Source organism: Hemitrygon akajei, chromosome 4, assembly GCF_048418815.1.
Source record: "Hemitrygon akajei chromosome 4, sHemAka1.3, whole genome shotgun sequence".
NCBI lineage: Eukaryota > Metazoa > Chordata > Chondrichthyes > Myliobatiformes > Dasyatidae > Hemitrygon > Hemitrygon akajei.
Genome location: NC_133127.1, coordinates 164219659 through 164244358, shown reverse-complemented (window position 1 = coordinate 164244358; position 24700 = coordinate 164219659). Strand labels below are relative to the sequence as shown.

The 24700-nt window shown below is 39.8% G+C and overlaps 1 protein-coding gene across 5 annotated transcripts in view; it reads right to left on the bottom strand.

The window, feature by feature from the left end:
* LOC140726890 (protein furry homolog) overlaps positions 1-24700 on the bottom strand; it is a 270433-nt gene that overhangs the window by 119763 nt on the left and 125970 nt on the right. For all 5 annotated transcript variants that reach the window (XM_073043854.1, XM_073043855.1, XM_073043856.1 and 2 more), the window contains exons 20-26: positions 22426-22512; positions 21373-21632; positions 20885-21074; positions 11930-12054; positions 8689-8746; positions 5710-5801; positions 1765-1937 (exon numbers count right to left, since the gene is read on the bottom strand). In XM_073043854.1, the coding sequence (XP_072899955.1) occupies positions 1765-1937; positions 5710-5801; positions 8689-8746; positions 11930-12054; positions 20885-21074; positions 21373-21632; positions 22426-22512 (985 nt within the window). The remainder of the gene's footprint in view (positions 1-1764; positions 1938-5709; positions 5802-8688; positions 8747-11929; positions 12055-20884; positions 21075-21372; positions 21633-22425; positions 22513-24700) is intronic.

The window sequence follows — 24700 nt, the reverse complement described above, 5'->3', positions numbered from 1 at the left end:
ACACATGAACAGAACGTCTCTCGATTATGAGAATTGCAACAATATTACCAGTTCAAGACTATTAAAAGCTAAATCAAAGAGAAATATTTGATAATATGGAATGACTTAAATTCAGAACTAATAGAAGAAAATTGATATGAACTTTTAAAAATGTACATAAATCTTGTCTATTAAAAATTTCTATAATAATTTCACTATCACTGACATTTGTCTCATGAGCCTGTAGCTAGCTAGCTTATTCCTGTTATTGTTTTTAAATAAGGGAACAATATTAGCTATTGTCCAGTTTTCTGATGCCTCATCCTGTTGCTAATGAAGACAGAAAAGCCACTGTAAGGGTCTCAGCTGCCTCCTTCTTTGTACTCTCAGCATTCTGCGACAGATCCTGGTGATTTATCCATCCTAATATGTTCCAATACATTGAATACTTCCACTTTCTTAATACTGACATGATCTAGATGATCAAATTATCCCTTCTTGAGATTAGTATTCTCATGTACTTCTCTTTAGTGCATTCACTTAGGACCTTGCCCACATCTTCTGGCACCCCATAAAGATTACTCCTTTATCTCTTTAGAAATTTATTGGTTGAGATACAGCACAGAACAGGCCCCTTCTGGCCCTTTGAGCCTCGCCACCCAATAACTTCCGATTTAACCAGAGTCTAATCATGGGACAACTTACATTGAACAACTAACCAACAATTGGCACATCTTTGAAACGTGGGAGGAAACTGGAGCACCTGAAGGAAACCCACACAGTTATGGGGAGAGCATTCAGACAGTGGTGGGAATTGAACACAGGTCACTGATACTGTAAAGCGTTGTACTGTGCTACCCATCTTCTGAAGGGATGTGCTCTTTCCTGCCTATCTTCAAGCTCCTAATAGAAAAGGATATTTCATGGCATCTTTTTGTCTTCCTAATTTCTTTAAGTATTCTCTATGTTCTCCATATTTTTAATGGACTTGCTTAACTGTAATGCTTATGCTATCATGTGTTTTTTTCTCCAGATCCAAACCTTCAATAAACTTTATTATGCAAGGTTCCCTAATCTTCCCATCTTTACCTATGACCTTTTCCAGAACATGATGGCCCTGAACTCTTGCTAACTTTCTCTTAAAAGACTCCCATTTGTCAGGTCTTTTTTCTGCAAGCATCTTCTTCCAATTTACTTTCATCAGGTCCTCTCATGCCGCTGAAAACAGCCTTGCCCCAATTTAGGATTTCTGCTTGAGAACCAATCTCATTCCTTCCATGAAAGTTACAGTCTTATGGTCACTGTTTCCAAAGTGTTCCCCAACAGATGTTTCCACCACCTGCTTGGTTTCATTTCCTAATATATGATTAAGTACACAACATATTCTGGTTGGACTATCTACATACTGCCTGAAAAACTATCTATGACACATTTAACAACCTAAGTCCCTTACACTAAGGAACTCCCAGTCAATATTGGGAAAGTTAAATTTCACCAATAGTTGGAAAATAGAGTGTAACCCTTCTCCAAGTCTTTGCTTCATGGTCTTAGCAGTGGAAATTCCCTGCCAGAGTATGAAATAATAATGTTTATCTTATTGTATCCTATTGCGTAAGCATTAAAAATCTTCAAGACTTTTTGTGGTAAGTATATGAAAAAGTAAGGATAAGATTTAAATTTTGTTTTTGGAAATTTTTTTCAAAATGAAACTTGCCACACTGGGATCAAGAAATTAACAACTATCCCTCATAAAAGTAGAAAAGGAATAGTTAAGATTGGCTTTACCTGGAACACACTGTATCAAATTTGCTACCATTGCACTAAAATGAGCTCGGATGTCTTTTAGAATCTCAACATCTTTGTCATTTTCTGCCTCCAACAGCATCCTGGTTAAATCGACATATTCTAAGAACAGGGCTCCCAGTGCCAAAGTATCCCGTTCTAAAGCTCCATTAGTACTATCAAAGAAAAAGAAAACTGTTTATTCAAGTGGTTGATAATTAAAAGGCATTTATTTACTGCAGTTATCCAAATACACAGGGAACAGTCATCATCTAACAGTTTAAAATGATTTTAAAAGGTTAAAAACTAATATGGAGCTTGTTAGAACAACAATGTGTGAAGAAAGTCAATTTGCAATGTTGTGTCCTTTTGTATCATTATTAAGCTTCTTGCAGCTTTTGAGGAAAAATATCTAAAGGTTTTCAGGTAATAGGCAAACAAGGAAGGGAGTCCAATATATTAAGACATGAGTTTGCTGACAAACAATGAAGCATTATAATCCAGGGCATTTATGGATGGTGATGAAGTGGAGTGGTGTGCATGAGATGGTTTGAAAGTGAACACATCTGTTTGATATCAAAGCTTTGCAATATACCTGGAAGAAACTGGATGAATGCTTGCTCTGCAATGACTTTCACTGCTGGCACAGCCACATGGTAACTATAAATGTTTAAAAAATTAGATTGCGTAGGCCTGCATTTGACTTTACAATATTTCAGAATCTATTTAAACACTTTCCCACTGCTCTGGGTGCAGCTATATCTGAATTTGTATTTTGGTATCTTGGCAAGGAAGGACTGTACTAAGTATTAATTAGCCTGGCAGTTTTTAAAAAAAATTAAGTACTAAAGGGAAACATATGGCTGAAATAAAGAACTAGAAATCATTTAGAGTGGGATTCATAACCTTTTGTGCCATCTAGCCTCTTGTCCCAGTTTTCTCCAGGAATACACTTATTTGATTGCACTAAACCATCTCCAATTAAACTGGTGGATAGCTACAGAGTACCTGTGGAGCAACCTGACTAGTTTAACATGGCACAACACCAGCCCCCAAGAACGGCATATAAAATAAAAACAGAAAACATCTGAAATACTTAGCAGATGAGGCCGCATCTGTGGGAAGAGAAACAGAGTTAATGTTTCAGGATGAAGACTTTCATCTTAGGTTTAAAATTTTCATTCACAAGAACGGTATCTCTTCTTATTCAAAAACTGGGGACATGGGTACCAATTTGGAAACCTCTTGTGAACTTGATAGAATAGGAAGACAGAAAGCAGCAGACTATTTATCAGCCATCAGAGAGGACTCAGAGATGTGAATTTTATTTTCAATCATTTCTTTAAATGAGCTTTGCTTGTAGTTGCTTCAGCACAAGTGAAGTTGGAGAAACCTCTGAGTCATACTGTTGTGCACTCAAGTCCAAACTAAAGATGATTTAGGTAACATTCCAGTGAAGTACCAAGAGGATGCTGCATTGTTAAAGATGCCATTTTACTTATATCCTGTATGCTGTCAGGTGAGTGCAAAAAGTTCCCATGGTTCAAAGTGCAAAGAAGAGCAGTTGTGATATCCCTAGAGAAATGGCCCTAACCAGGGTGATACCCAATTATTGTTATTAAATGGTAATTTGTGAGAGTATCTGCTGTATGGAAACTTGAATGCAAGGTTCTGTTCATTACAATTGTGGCTAAACATTGAAGGGACTTCATTAGCTAAAAGAAATATTTTGAAAAATGTTATTTAAATGCAAGTCTTTATCCTGATTTTTCAACCACAATGGAGAACCATCGTATAAAATTATATCAACTTTCAGTATTCACCACACAAAATCACAATGTGCAAGATATGTTCTGACATGTCTTTTGATGACTTTAAGAAAGCTGACCCTCAATTTCCCACTACATTTCCCAGGAATGTCAAGACTCATTACGTATATGGTAGAACAGGAGGAGGAGTATAGGAAACTGATACAGGACTTTGTGATATGGTGCAACTCAAACTACCAAGACCAAGGAGATGGTGGTGGACTTTAGGAGACCTAGGCCTCATATGGAGCCAGTGATCATTAATGGAGAATGTGTGGAGCAGGTTAAGACCTACAAGTATCTGGGAGTACAGTTAGACGAGAAGCTAGACTGGACTGCCAACACAGATGCCTTGTGCAGGAAGGCACAGAGTCGACTGTACTTCCTTAGAAGGTTGGCGTCATTCAATGTCTGTAGTGAGATGCTGAAGATGTTCTATAGGTCAGTTGTGGAGAGCGCCCTCTTCTTTGTGGTGGCGTGTTGGGGAGGCAGCATTAAGAAGAGGGACGCCTCACGTCTTAATAAGCTGGTAAGGAAGGCGGGCTCTGTCGTGGGCAAAGTACTGGAGAGTATAACATTGGTAGCTGAGCGAAGGGCGCTGAGTAGGCTACGGTCAATTATGGAAAACCCTGAACATCCTCTACATAGCACCATCCAGAGACAGAGAAGCAGTTTCAGCGACAGGTTGCTATCGATGCAATGCTCCTCAGACAGGATGAAGAGGTCAATACTCCCCAATGCCATTAGGCTTTACAATTCAACTGCCAGGAGTAAGATATGTTAAAGTGCTGGGGTTGATTGTATTTAATGTATTTAAGTAAACTACTTAAGAACTTTTTAAAAGCTATTATTAATGCTTTTTGAGAGAGTGATTTAGATGTATATCATATTTTTACTGAGTTAAGTATTGTATGTAATTAGTTTTGCTACAACAAGTGTATGGGACATTGGAAAAAAATGTTGAATTTCCCCATGGGGATGAATAAAGTATCTATCTATCTATCTATCTATCTATCTAAATGCGATAAGTCAAGGACTATATAGTTTTGCTGTTACTTAATAAATTACCTCATGTGATATGAGACTTGAAAATAATCAACAATTGCTTCTCACACACAGAAAATACAAGTAATCAAATGTTTTTATGTAGTTTTAGAAAATTAGAAATATTGCTTAAGCACTCTCTATAATATATTCCATGCAATTCACTGTGGAAAAAAATCATTTAAAGATAACATTAAAGCAACTCACTGTATTTTTCCTGTAGTGTAGGAAACCTTAAGACCAGGTTGAACAAGTCAACACTTGGCAAAAGCTAGAGGAACTCAGAAGGTTGGATAGTATCTATGGAGTTAATATTTCGGGTTGAGACTCTTCATGCTGATTGAGAACTTCATCCAGTGGTGAAGTTCTCAATCCAAAATGTTAGCCATCCAGTTCCCTCCTCAGACATTGCTGAATTAGTCCAGCTTTTTGTGTGTTGCTGCAGATTTCCAGTCTCTTGTGTCCTCTGTGAACTCATTTATGTTGTTTATTTCACTATATTTCTCTGGTAATAAATGGTAAAACTCCGAAATTCCAGCATTCTACTGTTCAGAATTCTCAAAGGTTCAGAATCAGACACGCTTATGAATCTGCAAAATGAATTGGCAAACCAGAGTGCAAGCTGATGTGTGGCCACATCCAAGGTTTAGATCTGGAATGTCAGAGGTAGGGACTTTAGATTAGAGTGGGGGTCCCCATGTTCACTTATTTTCTCTTCCTTTTAAACTCACAAGGCTCACTGAAAACTTCATTATACAACCATACATTTCAAAAAAGTGAAATAAAAGTGTGTTTGGGTATTAACAAGAGCAAAATTCAATAGTTTGGAGAAGCTGCTAATCCAGCAAAGTCCAAAGAGTCTTACAGGTATTTTGCTGTTTTTCCCTTTGTACAAAATTGTTCCCCCTGAATTTTACCCTCACTCTTGCAATTTTGGAATGAATACTCAATTGTTACCCAAAGTTTTAAAGTAAGTCTAAGGGTGTGCTACAGCTTGTTGTCTTTTGCATCCCAACAATACACAATCATGTTTCTAATACTATATACTATATTATATATTATACAATGTAAAATAAGTCTTAGACAGTAAACTTACTTATCACTTATGACACCAGCATCAGCAAGAAGTTCAAATATTCTTAGAAGCTGCAATCTTAATAAATCTCGACGTTCACGACGCTTCTTGTTCTAGAACAGAAATTCAAAAGAACTTGTCAACAGACTGAAAAGTAAAACATGATCTGATTACATACATGTACTGTACATTTTATAAGATCTAACTCTGGTGTGATTAAGCGATTAATAGAAAATAAAAAGCTTTTGAATGTCCTCTGTGTAACTAACGCTAAGTGGTAGCCTGGTAAGGAATGGAAAGAACTGGAGTAATTGTGGAATTTATTCTTGGTGTATTTCAGTAGCATACCATCTTATTTTTAATCAAACCTGTGTTAACAATAAGAGCAATTTCACAAAGCCTGGCAGGGAGGAAGGAAAGTTTATTGGGTTCTGGGTCAGAAGTAAAATTTAAGATTGATTTTGGGTAAGTAATCTATTGCAAAGCAATTTATTACATGACCAAAATTAGCATTGAAAAAGATGAAGAAATATTCTAAAGGGGAGGACGAGGCAACCATGGTTGACAAGGGAAATCAAAGACACCATAAAGACGAAAGAGAAGCTCTATAGCGTAGCAAAAATTAGTGAGAAGTTAGAGGATTGGGAAGCTTTTAAAAACCAACAGAAGGCAACTAAAAAAAAAGCCATAAGGAGCAAAAAGATGAAATATGGAAGTAAGCTAGCAAGAATTTAAAAGAAGATACTAACAGATATTTCAGATAAAAGAGGGGCGAGAGTGGATATTGGACCACTGGTAAATGACACCAGAGAGGTAGTAACGGGAGACAAAGAAATGGCCGATGAACTTAAGTATTTTTCATTAGTGTCACTGTGAAATACACTAGCAGTATGCCAGAAATTCAAGTGTCAGGGAACAGAAGTTAGAGTAGTTGCTATTTTTAGGGACAAGGTGTTTGGGAAGTTGAAAGATCTACAGGTCGATAAGACACCTGGCCAGATGGACCATAGCCCAGGTTTCTGAAAGAGGTAGTTGAAGAGATTGTAGGTAATGATCTTTCAAGAATAATTAGATTCTGGAATAGTTCTGTAATCCAGTCCCCCAAGTGTCACTCCACTCTTTATGAAGTGATGGAGGCAGAAAAAAAGAAAATTATAGGCCAGTTAGCCTGTCTTCAGTGGTTGGGAAGATGTTGGGAAGCCGTTATTAAGGGTGAGGTTTTGGGGCACTTGGAGTCAAATAATAAAATAGCCCAAAGTCAGCTTGGTATCCTTAAGGGTCAATCTTGTCTGACAAATCTGTTGGAATTCTTTGAGGAAATAACAGGCAGGATTGATAAAGGAGAGTCAGTGGAATTTATTTACTTGGATTTTCAGAAGGCCTTTGACAAGGTGCCACACATGAGGCTGCTTAACAAGATAAAAGCCAATGATATTACATGAAAGATACTAGCATGGATAGAAGGTTGGCTGACTGGCAAGGGGCAAAGAGTGAGAATAAAAAAAGGGCCTATGCTGGTAGGCTGCCGTTGACTAGTAGTGCCCTCATGGTTCGGTAATGGGACTGCTTCTTTTCACATACTATGTCAATGATTTTGATGATAGAATTGATGACTTTGTAGCCAGTTTTGGTGGAGGGGCAGATTGTGTTGCGGAAGCAGGGAGCCTATTGAAGGACTTGCACAGGTTGGGAGAATGGGCAAAGAAGTGGCAGATGGAATATAATGTATGGAAGTGTGTGGTCATGCACTTTGGTAGAAGCAATAGAAGATAAAGACTATTTGGTAGAAGATAAAGACTATTTTCTAACCAGGAAAAAAATTCAAAATTCGGAGGTGGAAAGGGACTTGGGAGTCCTTGTGCAGGATTCCCTAAAGGTTAACTTGCACATTGCGTATATGGTAAAGGCGGCAAATGCAATATTAGTATTCATTTCAAAAGAACTAGGAAGTAAGAATAAGGATGTAATGGTGAAGCTTTAGGAGGTATTGGTTAGACCACATTTGAAGTACTGTAAGCAGGTTTGTGCCCCTTATCTAAGAAAAGATGTGTTGCCATTAGAGAAGGTCCTGAGGAGGTTCATGAGAATAATTCCAGGAATTAAAAGGTTAATCTGTGAGGAATGCTTGATGGTTCTAGGCTTGTACTCACTGGAGTTTAGAAAGTCTTATTGAGACCTATTGGATGTTGAAAGGCCCAGATGGAGTGGATATGGAGAGGATGTTTTCTGTAATGGGTGAATTTAGGACCAGAGGGCACAGCCTCAGAATTGCAGGATGTCTATCTAGGACAGAGATGAGGATGAGTTTCTTCAGCTAGAGGGTGGAAAATCCGTGAAATTCATTAACACAGATGGGTGAGGAGGCCAAGTTATTGAGTATATTTAAAGTGGAAGTTGTGTGGCATATGGCCAAGTGGCTAAGGCATTGGACTAGCAATCTGAAGGTCGTGAGTTCGAGCCCCAGTCAAGGCAGCGTGTTTGCTGCAGTGCACAACACTGCTCCAGTCCACACAGCTGAAAATGGTTACTGGCAAAATGCTGGGGGTTAACCTCGCGATAGACTGGTGTCCTATCTGGGAGTGGGGTGGGGTGGAAGTCACTTCAAGCCACGGAAACCAGCATAAGCACTGGCCTGATGAGCCTCTAAGGCTTGGGACAGACTTTAACTTTTAAAGTGGAAGTTGACAAGTTACTGATTAGTCAGAGTAGCAAAGGTTTACAGGAAGAAGGCAGGAGAATGGGGTTGAGAGGATTAATAATGATGGAGTGGAGTCAATGGGCCAAATGACCTAATTCTGCTCCTATGTCTTAAGCTGAAAATTTAAATATGTTGTATTTTCTTGTTTAATAATTCCTGTTATAATTACTTCATAAAAATTGTTTAATCCTAACAAAGATTAATGGAAACCATTTAGATTCCCCAAGCAAAGAAATAAGCCCAGCAGAAACTCAGATTATTTCTATAACAATATATCAAGCAGCAAAATATAAAGAACTAACCTCTGGTCGACGTTCAAGAGCTTCCTTCATCAATGGATGCAACTCTTCAACTAATTCCCTGAATCAAGAAAGAGAGGTAAGTATAACTTATGACATTCAGTAAGGTAAATAAGCAATGATATTAATGAGGAGCACTTTTTAAAATAGAAGTAGTAATCGACATATTAATACATATAAATGAGAAGGAACTGCTTTTCCCAGAGAGTGGTGAATCTGTGGAATTCTCTGCCCAATGAAGCAGTGGAAGCTACCTCAGTAAATATACTTAAGACAAGGTTGGATAGATTTTTGCATAGTAGGGGAATTAAGGGTTATGGGGAAAAGGCAGGTAGGTGGAGATGAGTCCATGGTCAGATTAGCCATGATCTTATTGAATAGCGAAGCAGGCTCAATGGGCCAGATGGCCTACTCCTGTCCCTATGTAGATTCAGTCTAATGGAAGGTCACTGATTGAATCATTCTGCTTCTCTTGCAACAGATGTTGCCTGACCTACAGAGCATTTCCATCATTTTCTGTTTGTATTACATATTTAAAGCTTGTACAGTCTGCTATTTCTTTATCTATTTAAAATAAGTGATTTGAAGAAAATAAGTTAACATATTCATTGCAGCAGAACACAAAAGAAAGTCATACAAAGTTGACCACTTGGCTTCAACCAAAATCTTCCTTTTGTTTGATATTATAATGTTCAATCATATGCACTGAAGCTCAAGTAATCATTTCCAATGTTAACTTTCAGGTGGTGAGAACGTTTGACCTGTGCTTTGGCTACAGAGTCAGAGAAATAGAAATTTGGCACTTTGGAAGTTTGTGGTTGGAGGCATCTGGGTTTAGTTTGAGAGCTATATTTTGTTATGTTGGTGGCAGTGCAGAGATGTTACATAATGGATAAATTGGGACACAATGTTTTTGAAGGATGGGGGAGAGAATCATGTTCATGACTGGGATTTATGTTGAGGAGGGTGATGAAGGTAGAGAATAATATTTGTCATATTGTTGGAAGCATGAGGGCTAAAACCAGAATCAAGATCTGGATTAGTCATGTTGTTGGTGTAGCAGCCTAAAAGTATCCAGCCAGACTCTAGGAAAACACCAGTGGCTAGAAATGGCTCCTGGAAACCAAGAACTAAGCAGTAACGGGAGAATATAGATGAGCTGGCTTTACATCCTACTATGAGCTATCCAACTGTAAACCACCTGGAGAATAGAACAATCACACAGGGATGTTTTGAGAAATAACATCATGTAAAATGGACATTGTGATTAATTAGCAAAAGAACAGATACTCAGATAATTAAGGAATTGATGATTGAGGTAAATGTGGAACTGCACCTAGAGAAAATGATGGCAGTCAGCACTACCCAGCAGCACATCCTTTGAAAATATGCAATGTCCAGACAAACCCTTGAAGTTTTCAATTAAGGGCCACAACAGAAATATCATTAGTATCCTGGAGGTGCATCCATCTAACAACTCACTAAGAATGCATAATAATTTATAGTCGAGAAGACTTCTGAAGTACTGAAGAAAGAGGAATTACAATAACCTTCCAATAAAAACTGTAATACTACAGAAAAAAACTGAGTGGAGAGATATAGATGTGTTAAGTGCATTATATTAATCACAACACTGCAATGCTGTAATAAAGCAGTGCTGTACTGTCAAAGGCATTGTTTTTCCAAAAGGAATCAAAATCAAGGTTTGTTCTGCTTTTTCAGTTAGCCTGACAGTGATGAAAAGGAGGGAAGTTATTTGGATGTTATCCTGTCTGATATTTTTCCCTTAAACAATGTCCTTAGTCATTATTCTATTGTCGACTGTGTTGCATTGTTGCTGAAATACAATGTTATCTTATGTTACAACATTCCCAAATATCAAACACACTTCATTAGTTTTAATGAGCCTTACATTACTCTTTCATGAAAGTAGCTATGTAAATATATGTCTTTTTCCTTTAAATCAGAGGTTCCTAGCCCTTTTTATGCCATGCACCAATGCTATTAAGTAAGGGGTCCTTTGATCCAAGGTGTGAACCCCAGCTTTAAATGAAGTTTTGAAAAGCAATTTTCAATGAATATGAACTTACTAAAAAGGCTCTAATAGATGACAATCAGCTGTCTGGGACATAGTTACAAAATGGAAATTTAACATACTGATGCCTATCCTCCAAATGCATAATAGCTCTAATTATTTGTGCCTGCTTTGTTTCCAAACCCTTTACCCCAATCCATCTACTGTTGTAATCTTAAATCCCAACATGGTCTCCAATTCCATCACTAACTTCAGTGATGTATTTCACTGTCCCCTAACAATGTAACAAAAAAGCAGCTAAAGTAGGAAAAAGCTCAGTCTGCATGTAAACATGGATTGCCTTTTATATTTATGCTAACTTTTTCAACTATGTTCATGATAGAACTTAAGACCATAAGACTATTGGATATAGGAGCAGAATTAGGCCATTCAGTCCATTGAGTCTGCTTCACCATTCTATCATGGCTGATTTATTATCGCCCACAATTCTATTCTCCTGCCTTTCTTCTGTAACCTTTGATGCCCTGACTAATCAAAAACCTGTCAACCTTCACTTTAAATGTATCCAATGGGTTGGCTTTCACACCTGTCTGTTGCAATGAATTCCATGGATTCATCACCCCGGCTAAAAAAATTTCTTCTCATCTCTGTCTATGTAAATAGACATCCCTCTCTTTGGAGGCTGTGCCCTCTGGTCCTAGACTCAGTCACTACAGGAAACATGCTCTCCACATCCACTCTATCTAGGCCTTTCGATATTCAATAGATTTCAACAAGATCCTCCCTCATTCTTTTAAACTCCAGCGAGTACAGGCCCAGAATTTATTAAAAAATTCCAGTGTAAAAAAATCAGATTTATGATTTTTATTCAGTCATCAAGCACCGCATTTTAACATTCTGAATTTCCTTAAAGAAAGAAGGGCCAGTGCATGAAATAAAAAGTAGGCCTCTGCCAATATCAAACAACCATTCACCTGCATATTACATTGAGTCATTGCAATGTTACAGTGCCAAATAGCACTTAAGTGCCCCAAATCAGATGAGTGAGTTTTTATGCCTTTAAAGAAATGCACACAGCTCTCACATCATGACATAGTCAAGAAGTTACTTGATGCAAAACAACTGTAAGCAAAATATTAGAAGAAATTATCCAACTTTATTCTGGTAGACATGCTTTAACATGCAAAATGAAAATGATTATGCAAGTACCTGAAAACAAGAGAATTTGTCCTTCCAAATCCAAGTACAAGTGATTCTGTAATTTCAATGCTTTCAGCCCGCATCAATGGAGCCAATTGTTTCAACAATACTGCCACAGATGGTGTTCCTATAACCTGTGCAACAATAATATCTCTAAAATATATTAAAGAATTTTCCTACAAATAAGTAGCAAGACAAAAGATAAAACTGTAATTAAATAAAATTCACGAATGATAACACAAAATTAATATTTTGTAAGGTTAGTCAGACTACATTTTGCACTATCATCTTTTACATAAAATGTTTAGCCTTTTGTAAGTAGTGGTGTTGCCTGTGCAGTATAGTTGGATTTCCTTTCAAATCATTTAATTCAAAGATGGATTGCTGCTGCTGAGTTATGTTTGCAATCAGCAAAAAGACATACAAAGCACGGACTGTCTTCTTCGTCTTCATTTTCTCTCTTCTAGCATTTGATTAAGTTAGCTTATCTCCTCCAGGAAAAAACATATGAATGAGGCCAGTTACTAAGTGGATTATTCACCTCTATACTCGTGACCTTCTACAGATGTGTAGTAGGGAGCATCCTAACACGCTGCATCACTGCACGGCGCGGAAACTGCACTGTGGCAGACAGGAGGACTCTAGAAGGTAGCCAAAACTGCCCATAACATCACTAGCACTAGCCTATCCAACATCAAGGACATACATATATATAGAAAAAGGCTAGTACCATCATGAAGGATCCCACCCACCTTGCTCATGGACTGTTTGTTCCACTCCCAACAGGGAACGTAGCTTCCACACCAAGACCTCCAGATTCAAAAGCATTACTTTCTCCAAGCAGTAAGACTGATCAACACTTCCAACCACTAACCCACCCTTCGACACTCCCCCACCACACTTTATCATTTACTGTCAGAATCACCTTATGTACAGACACGCCTATTACTCACATCACTTTAAGGACATACAATCAACCTATATACTATATAGAAGCTATCTTATGCATTTATATTTATTGTGTATCTGTATACAGTCGTCCCTCGGTAGCCGCAGAGGATTGGTTCCAGGATCCCCTGCAGATACCAAAATCCACGGATGCTCAAGTCCCTTATATAAAATGGCGTAGTATTTGCATATAACCTACACACATTCTCGCGTATACTTTAAATCATCTCTAGATTACCTATAATACCTAATACAATGTAAATACTATGTAAATAGTTGCATTGTTTAGGGAATAATGACAAGAAAAAAAAGTCTGTACATGTTCAGTACAGACACAATCATCATGGTTCTTCTGGGAACGCTGATGCTGTCTTGGCATCAGCCGATGCCGATTCTCCCGTGATCTTTAAGTTCTTGAGGCTGTAGTACCTTACATAGCCAGCCAGCCATCCCTTACTAGCCTTAAACTGCCCAACAACCTGCATCTGGACTAGGCACTCCATATATATACTTTCCATGTACGTATCCAAACTTCTCTTAAATGTTGAAATCAAGCTCACATGGACAGCTTGTGCTGGCAGCTCATTCTACACTCTCACAATCCTCTGAGGGAAGGAGCATCCCCTCATGTTCCCCTTAAACTTTTTAACCTTTCAACCTTAAGCCAAGACCTCTGGTTGTAGACCCACCCAACTTCAGTACAAAAAGAGTGCTTGCATTTCCCCTATCTATACCCTTCAATAATGTAACAATATCTCTCATAATTGTGTATACCTCTATCAAATCTCCTTTCAATCTTCTAATACGGTCCTAACCTATTCAACCTTTTCTTGTAATTCAGGCCCTCCAAACCTAGCAACATCCTTGTAAATTTTCTCTGCACTTTTACAACTTTGTTTACATCTTCCCTGTAGGTAGGTGCCCAAATTAGGCCTCACCGATGTCTCATACAACTTCAACATAACACCCCATTTTCTGTGCTCAACACATTGATTTATGAAGGCCAATGTGCTTAAAGCTTTCTTTACGACCCTATCTACTGTACCTGTGAAACCACTTTCAATGAATTATGTACCTGTATTCCCAGATCCCTTTCTTCTACCACACGCCTCAGTGCCTTAGCAATCACCATGTAAGACCTACCTTACCAAAGTGAAAAACCTCGCACTTGTGTGCATGAAATTTCATCTGCCATTTTTCAGCTCATTTTTCCAGCTGATGCAGGTCTCTCTGCAAGCCATGATAGCCTTCCTCACTGCCCACAACACCCCCAATCTTGGTGTCCTCTGCAAATTTGCTGATCCAGTTACCACATTATCACCCAGATCATTGATATAGATGACAAACAACAACATACCCAGTACCGATCCCTGCAGCACTCCACTAGTCACAGGCCTCCAGTCAAAGAGGCAACCTCTACTCCCACTCTGGCTTCTCCCACAAAGCCAATGTCTAATCCAATTTACTACCTCATCCTAAATACCGAGTGACTGAAACTTCTTGACCAGCCTCACATGCAAGACCCTGTCAAATGTCTTACTACAGTCCGTGTAGGCAACATCCACTGCCTTGCCTTCATCTACTTTCCTGTAAATTCCTCAAAAAATTCTTTAAGATAGGTAGATGGTAGACATGATCTACCATACATGAAGCCATGTTGACTGTTCTTAATCAGACTATTCATCTATCCAAATACTTACATATATGGTCCCTTAGAACAGTGGACCCCAACCACCGGGCCGGGCCTGATGCCTTAGAATACCTTCCAATAACTTTCCCATACCTGATGTCAGACACACTAGCTTATAATTTCCTGGTTTCTGTTTGTATAGATAGGCTGATACTTTATTGATCCCAAAGAAAATGACTGTGTCACAGTAGCATTACAAGTGCACAGATATACAAATATTAAAAGTAAGAGAGAATAAAAAATAAGTTACCTCAAACAGTCTAACAGGAGGGGGTTATCACTTCCCTGGCTATAGGTTGAACCATTATAGAGCCTAATGGCTGAGGGGAAGAATGACCTCATATAGCACTCTTTGGAGCAGCGCAGCTTAGTCTATTACCAAAATTGCTCCTCTGTTCAGCCAAAGTGGCATGCAGAGGGTGAGAAACATTGTCCAGAGTTGCCAGGATTTTCCGTAGGGTCCTTTGTTCAACCACAGCCTCCAGTGTGTCCAGATTGACTACTATAACAGAGCCAACCCTTCTAATCAATTTATTAAGCCTGTTGGCATCACTCATGTTGATGCCATTGCCTCAGCACACCACTGTATAGAAGACTGTATTGACGACAACAGACCAGTAGAACATGTGAAGGAGAGGCCTGCATACTCCAAAAGACCTCAGACTCCTCAGGAAGTAGAGGCAATTCTGGCCCTTCTTCTACACAGCCTCTGTGTTGGTGCTCCACTCAAGTCAAGTCCAGGTGCATCCCCAGGTAGCTGTAGGTCCTCACCACTTCCATGTCCTCACCATCAATAGTAAAAATGAACAGTGCAGACTTAGTATTCCTAAAGTCCATTACCATCTTCTTTGTCTTATTGATGCTGAGCTGCAGATGATTCAGCTTGCGCAGTTTGACAAAATCCTCCACCAGGGCCCTGTATTCATCCTCCTGTCCTGCCTTTATACACCCAACTATTGCTGAGTCATCAGAGAATTTCTGCAGATAACATGACTCAGTGTTGTATCTAAAGTCTGAGGTATACAGGGTAAACAGAAAGGGTGCCAAAGGGAGCCCTGTGGGATCCTAGCACTGCTTATAGCCAAGGCTGACATACAGCTGAAGCTGTACAAACTATAGTCTGCCAGTCAGGTAGTCCATTATCCAGGATACAATGGAAGTGCTAATCTGCATGAACAGAGCTTTTTCCCCAGTAATGAGGGCTGTATGGTATTGAAGGCACTTGAGAAATCAGAAAAGATAATCCTTACAGGGCTGCCCTTTTTTAAACAGTGGAACAACATTGGTGATCTTCCAGTCGTCTGGTACTTCTCCTGTCGCTAAGGACATTTTAAATATCTCTTCTAGGGCCCTGGCAGTTTCTGCACTTGCCTCCTGTAGGGTCCGAGGGAACACCTTGTCAGGCCCTGGGGATTTATTCACCCTGATTTGTCTCAGGGTAGCAAACATCACCTCCTCTGTAATCTGTACATGAAGTCCAAGACTCTGTACCCATCTCTCGAGTAATACAGATGCAAAGAATGCAGTTAAGATCTCCTCCATCTGTTTTCGCTCCACACATGGATTGCCATTCTGGTCTTCCAGAGGACCAATTTTGTCCCTAGCAGTCCTTATGCTCTTAACATATCTGTAAAAACACTTAGAATTCTCCCTTACCTTGTTTGCAACCTCATGCCTTCTTTTAGCCTTCCTGATTTCTTTCTTAAGTGTTCTCTTGCATTTCTTATACTGCATAAGCTCTTTGTTTGTTTCTATCTGCCTGTACCTGCTATGCACCTCCTTTTTTTCTTAACCAGGGCCTCAATATCTCTTGAAGACCAATGTTCCCTACACTTGTTATCTTTACCTTTTATTCTGATAGGCACATACAAGCTTTGTACTCTCAAAATTTCATTTTTGAAGGCCTCCTACTTTCCGAGTACACCTTTGCCAGAATACAGTCGGTTCCAATCCACACTTGCCAGATCATTTCTGATAACATCAAAATTGGCCTTTCTCCAATTTAGAATCTCAACCCATGGACCAGACCTATCTGTTTGCATATCTACTTTGAAACTAATGGCATTGTGGTCACTGGATGCAAAGTGTTCCCTTACACAAACTTCTGTTACCCGCCCTGTCTCATTCCCTAATAGCAGATCCAGCATAACACACTCTCTCATTGGGACTTCTACGTATTGATGAAGGAAATTTTCCTGAGCACATTTGACAAACTCTATCCCATATAACTCTTTTACAGTACGGGATTCCCAGTCAATATGTGGAAAATTAAAATCACCTACTATAATATTATGTTTCTTGCAAAAGTCTGCGATCACTTTACAAATTTGTCCCTTAAGTCCTGTTGACTGTTGGGTGGTCTACAATATAGCCCCATTAACATGGTCATACCTTTCTTATTTCTCAGTTTCACCCATGACACCTCATTAATTGACTCCTCCAGTCTGACCTAACAGACCACTTTAGCGACATTTTTCCTTTCTAGTAACACCATCCTTCCTCCTTTAATCCATCTCGCTTTGTCATGTCTAAAACAATGGAACGCAGGAATATTGAGCTGCCAGTCCTGCCCCTCCTGCAACCAATTCTTACTAATGGCTACAATGGCATAAAGTGATCCATGCCCTGAGCTCACCGACATTTCCTACGATACTTCCCACATTGAAATATACACATCTCAGGACAATAGTCGCACCATGCTCAACCTTTTGATTCCTGATTTTGTCTGAGGTCTTACCAACATCTGCGTCCACAACCTCTCTACTAACTCTTCTGGCACTCTAGTTCCCATCCCCCTGCAACTCTAGTTTAAACCCACCATGCAACGTTAACAAACCTTCCTGCTAGGATATTAGACCCCTCCAGTTCATGTGCAAACCATCTCTTCTGTACAGGCCCCACCTTCTGTGAAAGAGAGCCAAAGTATTCAAAAATCTTATGCCCTCCCTCTTACACCAACTCCTTAGCCACATGCTAAACTGCATAATCTTCCTGTTTTTGGCTTCACTAGCACGTGGCACAGGGAGCAATCCTGAGATCACAACCCTGGAGGTCCTGCCCTTTAACTTAGCACCTACCTCCCTGAACTCCCTACGCAGAACCTTTCGCTCATCCTACCCATGTCACTGGCACATAAATGAACCATGACCTCTGCCTGTTCACCGTCCCACTTAAGAATGCTGAGGACTCAATCCAAGATGTCACAGGCCCTGGCACCTGGGAAGCAAAATACCATTTGGGAATCTCGTTCTTATCCACAGAACCTGCTTTCTGTTCCCCTATCGAATCCCCTATCACCATAACGTGCCTCTTCTCCCCCCACCCTCTGAGTCACAGAACCAGACTCAGTACCAGAGAGCTGACTACTGTGACTTTCCTCTGTTAGGTCAACCCCACCCCCCCAACAATATTCAAAGTGATATACTTGTTGTTGAGGGAGATAAGGAGATGGCCAAAGGGGTACTCTGCACTGGCTCCTTAACCCCTTTTCCCTTCATGACTGTCACTCAGTTTCCTGTGTCCTGCACCTTGAGTGCAATTACCTCTCTATAGATCCTATCTATTACCCATTCAGCCTCTCGAATGATCCAGAGTTCATCCAGTTCCAGCTCCATCTCCTTAACATGGATTGTTAGAAACTGCAGCTGGATACACTTCTCACAGTTGTAGTCATCAGGAACACTGGAGATCTCCTTGCCTTCCCACATCCCATAAGAGAAGCATTCCACTATCCTGCCTGGCATCTCTACTGTCCTGGCTGAGCAAATATAAAGAAGGGAAGGAGAAAAAAAGAACTTCACAAAGCTTTTTCTTTCTTTGATTTCTCTGACTGAAGCCTCGAACAGCTAAAGCCTCAATATCACCACTCTGACTCCATTCAGACGATGGCTGCTGCGCTTGCCCCTGCCTTCCTTTAATTTGCTCTTGCTCTCAATCTCAAACACGGATGGGTCACTGCTCAAAGCCACAACGCACTTCTCATTTTTTCTACTTGGACCTGAGTGAAATCACTTCCTCGTAAACTTCTACTATCCAGATTGGTCGCTGGTCAAAGCTGTTCAGAACTATTTCAGCTGAATTCCACAGTCACAGATTTCAGTAAGCAACATTGTTTTAAAACATTTTTAAAAATCTATCAATGGTCAAAATTGATGGATCCTGGATTGCAGACTCAGGTTGAAAGTGCAGTTTCCCTTTAAGAAAGAGGAAGCGAGTAAAGTGTGCTGGGCTGCAAGTAAGATTGAAACGCAGAGGCTTTAGACCTGCACTCCTGACCATTCTGCAGATGAATGTACAGTCTCTGGAAAATAAAACTGAAGACCTTAAAGCAAGATTGCTGTACCAGAAGGACATCGGGGACTACTGTGTATTTAGCTTCAACGAAACATGGCTACCCCTGCCAATTCGGATGCAGCGCTGGAGCTCAATGGCTTCATTATTCACTGCAAGTGACCAGTGATCCAGACCTATACAAGAGGTCCAAGTATGACTTACGGAAGGCTATCTTAAGGTGGAAAAAACAATTCCAATTGTGGTTAAAGATGGAATTGGATGAGCTTCAGCTCTGGCAGGGTTTGTAGGCCATTACTCCCCACAAAGTGCAAACTAACATCATGAATGACAGGGATGCTTCACTCCTCAATCATCTCAACTTTATGCATGCTTTGAAAGGGAGAATAAAACTACATTCATGTGAATCCCTGTAGCATTCGGTAACCCTGTGATCTCTGTCTCGGAGGCTGACATCAGAACATCTTTCAAGAGGGTGAACCCTTACCAGGTGTCAGGCCTTGATGGTATATAAGGTAGGGGTCTGAAAACCTGTGCCAACCGACTGGTGGGAGTGTTCAAGGACATCTTCAATCTGCAACTGCTGCAGTCAGAATTTTCACCTTCTCCTAATAGGATGACAATCATACCAGTGCCCAAGAAGAGCAGGGCGAACTGCCTCAACAACCATCACCTAGTGACACTCACATCTACTATGATGAAGTGCTTTGAGAGATTGGGCATAGCTAGAATCAACTCCTGCCTAAGCAAGGACTTAGACTCACTGTAATTTGCCTATCACCACAATAGGTCTACAGCAGATGCAATCTCACTGGCTTTCCACTCAGCCTTCGATATTAAAAGTACATACGTCAGGCTGCTGTTGATTGACTACAGCTCAGCATTCAACACAACCATACTCTCAGTTCTAATCAAAAAGCTTGAAACCTGTACCTTCTGCAAATGGACCCTTGACTTTTTCCACTGGGAGACCACAGTCAGTGTGGATCAGAAACAACATCTCCTCTTCACTGACAATCAACAATGGCATACCTCAAGGTGCGTCCTTAGCCCACTATTCTACTCTTTCTACACCCATGACTGTGTGGCTAGGCACAGCTCAAATACCATCTATAGATTTACCGATGACACAACTATTGCTGGCAGAATTTCAGATAGTGATTCTTGCATACAAGAGCACTGGCTGTGTGGTGTCGCAGCAACAACCTTGCACTCAGTGCCAGTAACTCTAAGGAATTGATTGTAGACTTCGGGAGGGTTAAGTCATGGGAACACACACCAGTCCTCATCAAGGGATCAGAAGTGGACAAGGTGAGGAGTTTCAAGTTACTGGGTCTCAACATCTGAGGATCTATCCTGGGCCCAGCATATTGAGACAATTACAAAGAAGGCATGACAGTGGCTATATTTCATTAAGAGGTTGAGGAAAATTGTTGTGTCAGAAAAGACACTACCAAATTTCTACAGATGTTCTATGGAGAGCATTCTAACTGGTTGCATTACCATCTGGAATGGAGAGGCCACTGCACAGGATCAGGAAAAGTTGTAGGAAGTTGTAACACACACAAAATGCTGGTAGAACACAGCAGGCTAGGCAGCATCTATAGGGAGAAGCGATGTCAACGTTTTGGGCTGAGACCCTTCATCAGTTGTAAACTCAGTCGTCATTAAGGACCCCATCACATTGTTTCTTCTCACTGCTACCATCAAGGAGGAGTTACCAGAGCTTGAAAACACACACTCAGCACAGCTTCTGCCCCTCCACCATCAGATTTCTGAATGGACAATGAACCCATGAATACTTTCTCAGTATTTTTCCCTCTCTCTTTGCACTAATTTAATTTATTTGTATCGATATATACTTTTTAATTGTAATTTATAGTTCTAATACTATGCATTGTAATGCACTGTTGCAGCAAAACAACAAATTTCATGACATATGCTGGTGATATTAAACCTGATTTGGATTCTGATATTATGTAATCTCTACAGTGAAACATTAATTCTGCCATTTTATTAAATAAAAGTTTTGTTACCTTATTATCATAGCTATAACTGCCATCAGGAGTCGTAGCCATAATCTCTGGAGTTGAAGCTCTAAGGTGACCAGGACTCATAATACTGGGTTTTGCTACTCCAAAGCAAAGGATAAGATAGTTCCTCCAGAGAGTCACATAGTTGTCGACACCACATGTTGTGCTTACTTTTTTTGTGTACATGGGACTACTGCAACATAACAGATTAGAACTCTGAAACTGTGTCATCTTACACATGTAGCAGAACTAAATTCACCCCCATAGGTAATTTTGAAAGTTTACAATAGTCTCCTCTTTCTGGCTGCCCATTCCATTTAGACACCCTCCTTGGGCTCCATTAGCTTATTGCTCCTTAAATGGCTCCAAATTAACATTTTATCTTTGATTAGGTTAAATCATGGGAGTCATAGGTCTATTTTTACTCTAAATTCTTTCAGATGAATATGAACAATCTTTAAAAACAAAACAATACACTCAGAATTACTTACTTAGGGTCAACATGGGGCATCAAGAGCTGAAATCTGGTAAAGCCATATGGCCATGCATAGCTGAGGGCCGTAGGACAATGCTTTGGAAGATTCTCCTGTCTGAGAAAGCTGAAGAGGCACAGAACCCATGGATCTTTTACAGATTGAGCAAATATCCAGACATGAGAAGGACTCTTTACATCATAATGGCTGTTAACCAAAACAGCATTCCACTCTACCAGGCACTGCAAATCACCGTTGTGTCCAAAGGGAATGGTAGTCTGTAAAGAATTATAAATACTTGATATTAATTATCCAGAAATCTTATGCTCTTATTCATATTCATCATATTTCTTACTCTAAGAAAGCAAAACACCTTTTTATGATCCCAATAAGAAGAGGAGTGTATGGAATTTTAGCATTCACTGATTGGCATGAACATTTTGAAATGAATAGCAGACTCACCCTTTGGCCTCTCACCTCATGTAATGGAAAATAATTTTAATCAGAAAGCAACATGAACACCTCTTGAAAGGCATTGAAGATTTCTTCAGATATGCAGATTAGATTTCAATGACATTCTTAGGACCTGATAAGACTTAATATCAGTCTTAGACCTGAGTTGGGGAATTATGATAGCTTCCCTATTTGTGAAGAATGATGTAAAATATAAATGTATATATTATTTCTACTTAATTTTTTGGTAACAAATGATGATTTTTAACACTCAGTGATAGAAGTTCTACTTGGTCTCTCATTGTCACAAAGTGATGTTTTTTGATTGCTTTTTAAAAAGATATGACATTCACTGCAAAATAAACATGAGAAGCAGGAAGGGAGAAGACAGTCAAGTTTACCCACCTGAAATAAGAATGAGGGTATTTCAATAAAAAGCCAGATATTAGAATAGTTTGGAGCTCATACTAGTAGGAATGTGTAGGTGAAATAGCTGTGTTGCCTATTGAGACTATTTTGTATGCTATATCAAAACTGCCCCCTTATGCTGTTTTTCCTTGGGCAGTTTCTAAAGATAAATATACATGTCCTGGAACTGACAGTTTTCTTTATACTTACTGAATCCGAGGCTGCTACATGGATAAAGCTCTCCAAAATAGATGAACTTAACTGATCCATGACTTCAATCATTGGCCTATCATCATCCTATTAAAGGAAAGACATTTTTTAAGTAGCCTGAATGCCAAGATTACACAGAATTTTAAAAATGCTAACTTCATTTAACAGAAAAGATGTGGTTTTCTTTATAAATTTCTTATTATTTGGAACATCAAAGTGTTCATGTAGCTTCTAGGCATGTATTACGAATTATGAAAAATCTTGCTATTAGAAAAGCTGTCCACTTATTTATTCATTCTTACTTATGCTTTCAAACTTCAGAAATTGAACTGGATTGAATTAAACATAACCTCAATGACTGCTTTTCTCATGCTTAAGGTTTGCAGCAGTACCTCTCATAAAGCACACCATAAATACTGACTAGGTGCTGAACCCTTACCCTTGTAATATTCTGTACAATTAACAATTGTGAGTCCAGGATTAGTGCATGCATCTGATGTTCATCACATTTCTGGCATTCCTGCTGTAACTTGTTGACAGTTTTCTACAGACCTAGGGGTAGGCATTCATACTTTCGAATAATATGGGGAAAGTCTATGTGTAACCAGATCTTGATCTAAATTCCATTTCCCTTCTCAATTTTCAACTAGCACTGACTCAATTGACAGCATTTTCACCTCTGAATTAGAAGGTTTTGTGTTCAAGTCCCTCCCCAGCCATAAATTGGTACCTTAGTGCAGCATCAAAGGATAATTAAGTTAAGTGGAAGCAACAACCACTTTCTTAAATGAACAGGAAAAATTCTATAGGGGAATGATTCTGGCCAATGTTTATTTCTTAATGAATAGCACAAAAAGTAGATATTCAGGTCATTTGCAAATTGGCATTTGTGGGATTTAGTTTCATATAACTTAAGACAGGATTTCCTACACTAATGCACATTACTGTTAAAAGCACTTCAATGAAAGTTTTTCATTCATTCTATGTCAGGACTATTATATGTGTAAAAAAAACAATTATTTTTCAATCAACACACACAAAATGCTGGAGGAAGTCAGCAGGCCAGGCAGCATTCATGGAAATAAGTAAATAGTCAATGTTTCAGGCTGAGACCCTTCATCAGGACTGGAAAAAAAGATGGGAAGTCAGATAAGAAGGTGGGAGGAGGGGAGGAAGAAGTACAAGGTGGTAGGTGATAGGTGAAACCGAGAGATGGGGAGGCGTGAAGTAAAGAGCTGGAAAGATGAATGATGAAAGAGATAAAGGGCTGGGAAAGGGGCAATCTGATAGGAGAGGACAGAAGTCCATGGAAGAAAGAGAAGGGGAGGAGCACCAGAGGGAGTTGATGGGCAGGTAAGGAGATTAAGTGAGCAAGGAAAACAGGAAGCGGGGGAGGAATTACCAGAAGTTTGAGAAATTGATGTTCACGCCAGCAGGTTGGAGGCTGACCAGAGGGAATACAAGGTGTTCATCCTCTAACCTGAGTGTGCCCGCATCATGGCATAAGAGGAGGCCATGGACTGACATGTCGGAATGGGAATGGGAAGTAGATATAAAATAGGTGGCCACCGAGAGATCCCATTTTTTTCTGGCATACAGAGCATAGATACTTGGTGAAATGGTCTTCCAATCTATATCGGGTCTCATGGATATACAGAAGGCCACACTGAGAACACCAGATATGGTAGATGACCCCAGCAGACTCATGCATGAAGTGTTGCCTCACCTGGAAGGACTGTTTGTGGCCCTGAATGATAGTGAGGAAGGAGGTGTAGGGACAGATGTGGCATTTGTTCTGCTTGCAAGGATAAGTACCGGGAGGGATGAATTGACAAGGGAATCGCATAGGGAACAATCCCTGCAGAAAGCAGGGGAGAGAAGGATGTGCTTGGTGTTGGGATCCTGTTGTAGATGGCAGAAGTAAGAAAATGATGTGCTGCATGCAGAGGCTAGTGGGGTGGTAGGTGAGGACAAGAGGAACCTTATCCCTGGTGGGGTGGCAAGAGGATGGGGTGAGAGCAGATATGTGTGAAATGGAAGAGATATGGGTAAGTACAATGTTGATGGTGGAGGAAGGAAAGCTCCTTTCTTTGAAGAAGGAGGACATCTCATTAGTTCTGGAATGAAAAGCCTTATCTTGGGAGCAGTTGCAGCAGAGACAGAGGAACTGAAAGAAGGGGATGACATTTTTACAAGTGACAAGGTGGGAAGAGGTATAGATCATGTAGCTGTAAGAATCAATGGATTTATATAAGATATCAATAGATAAACTGTC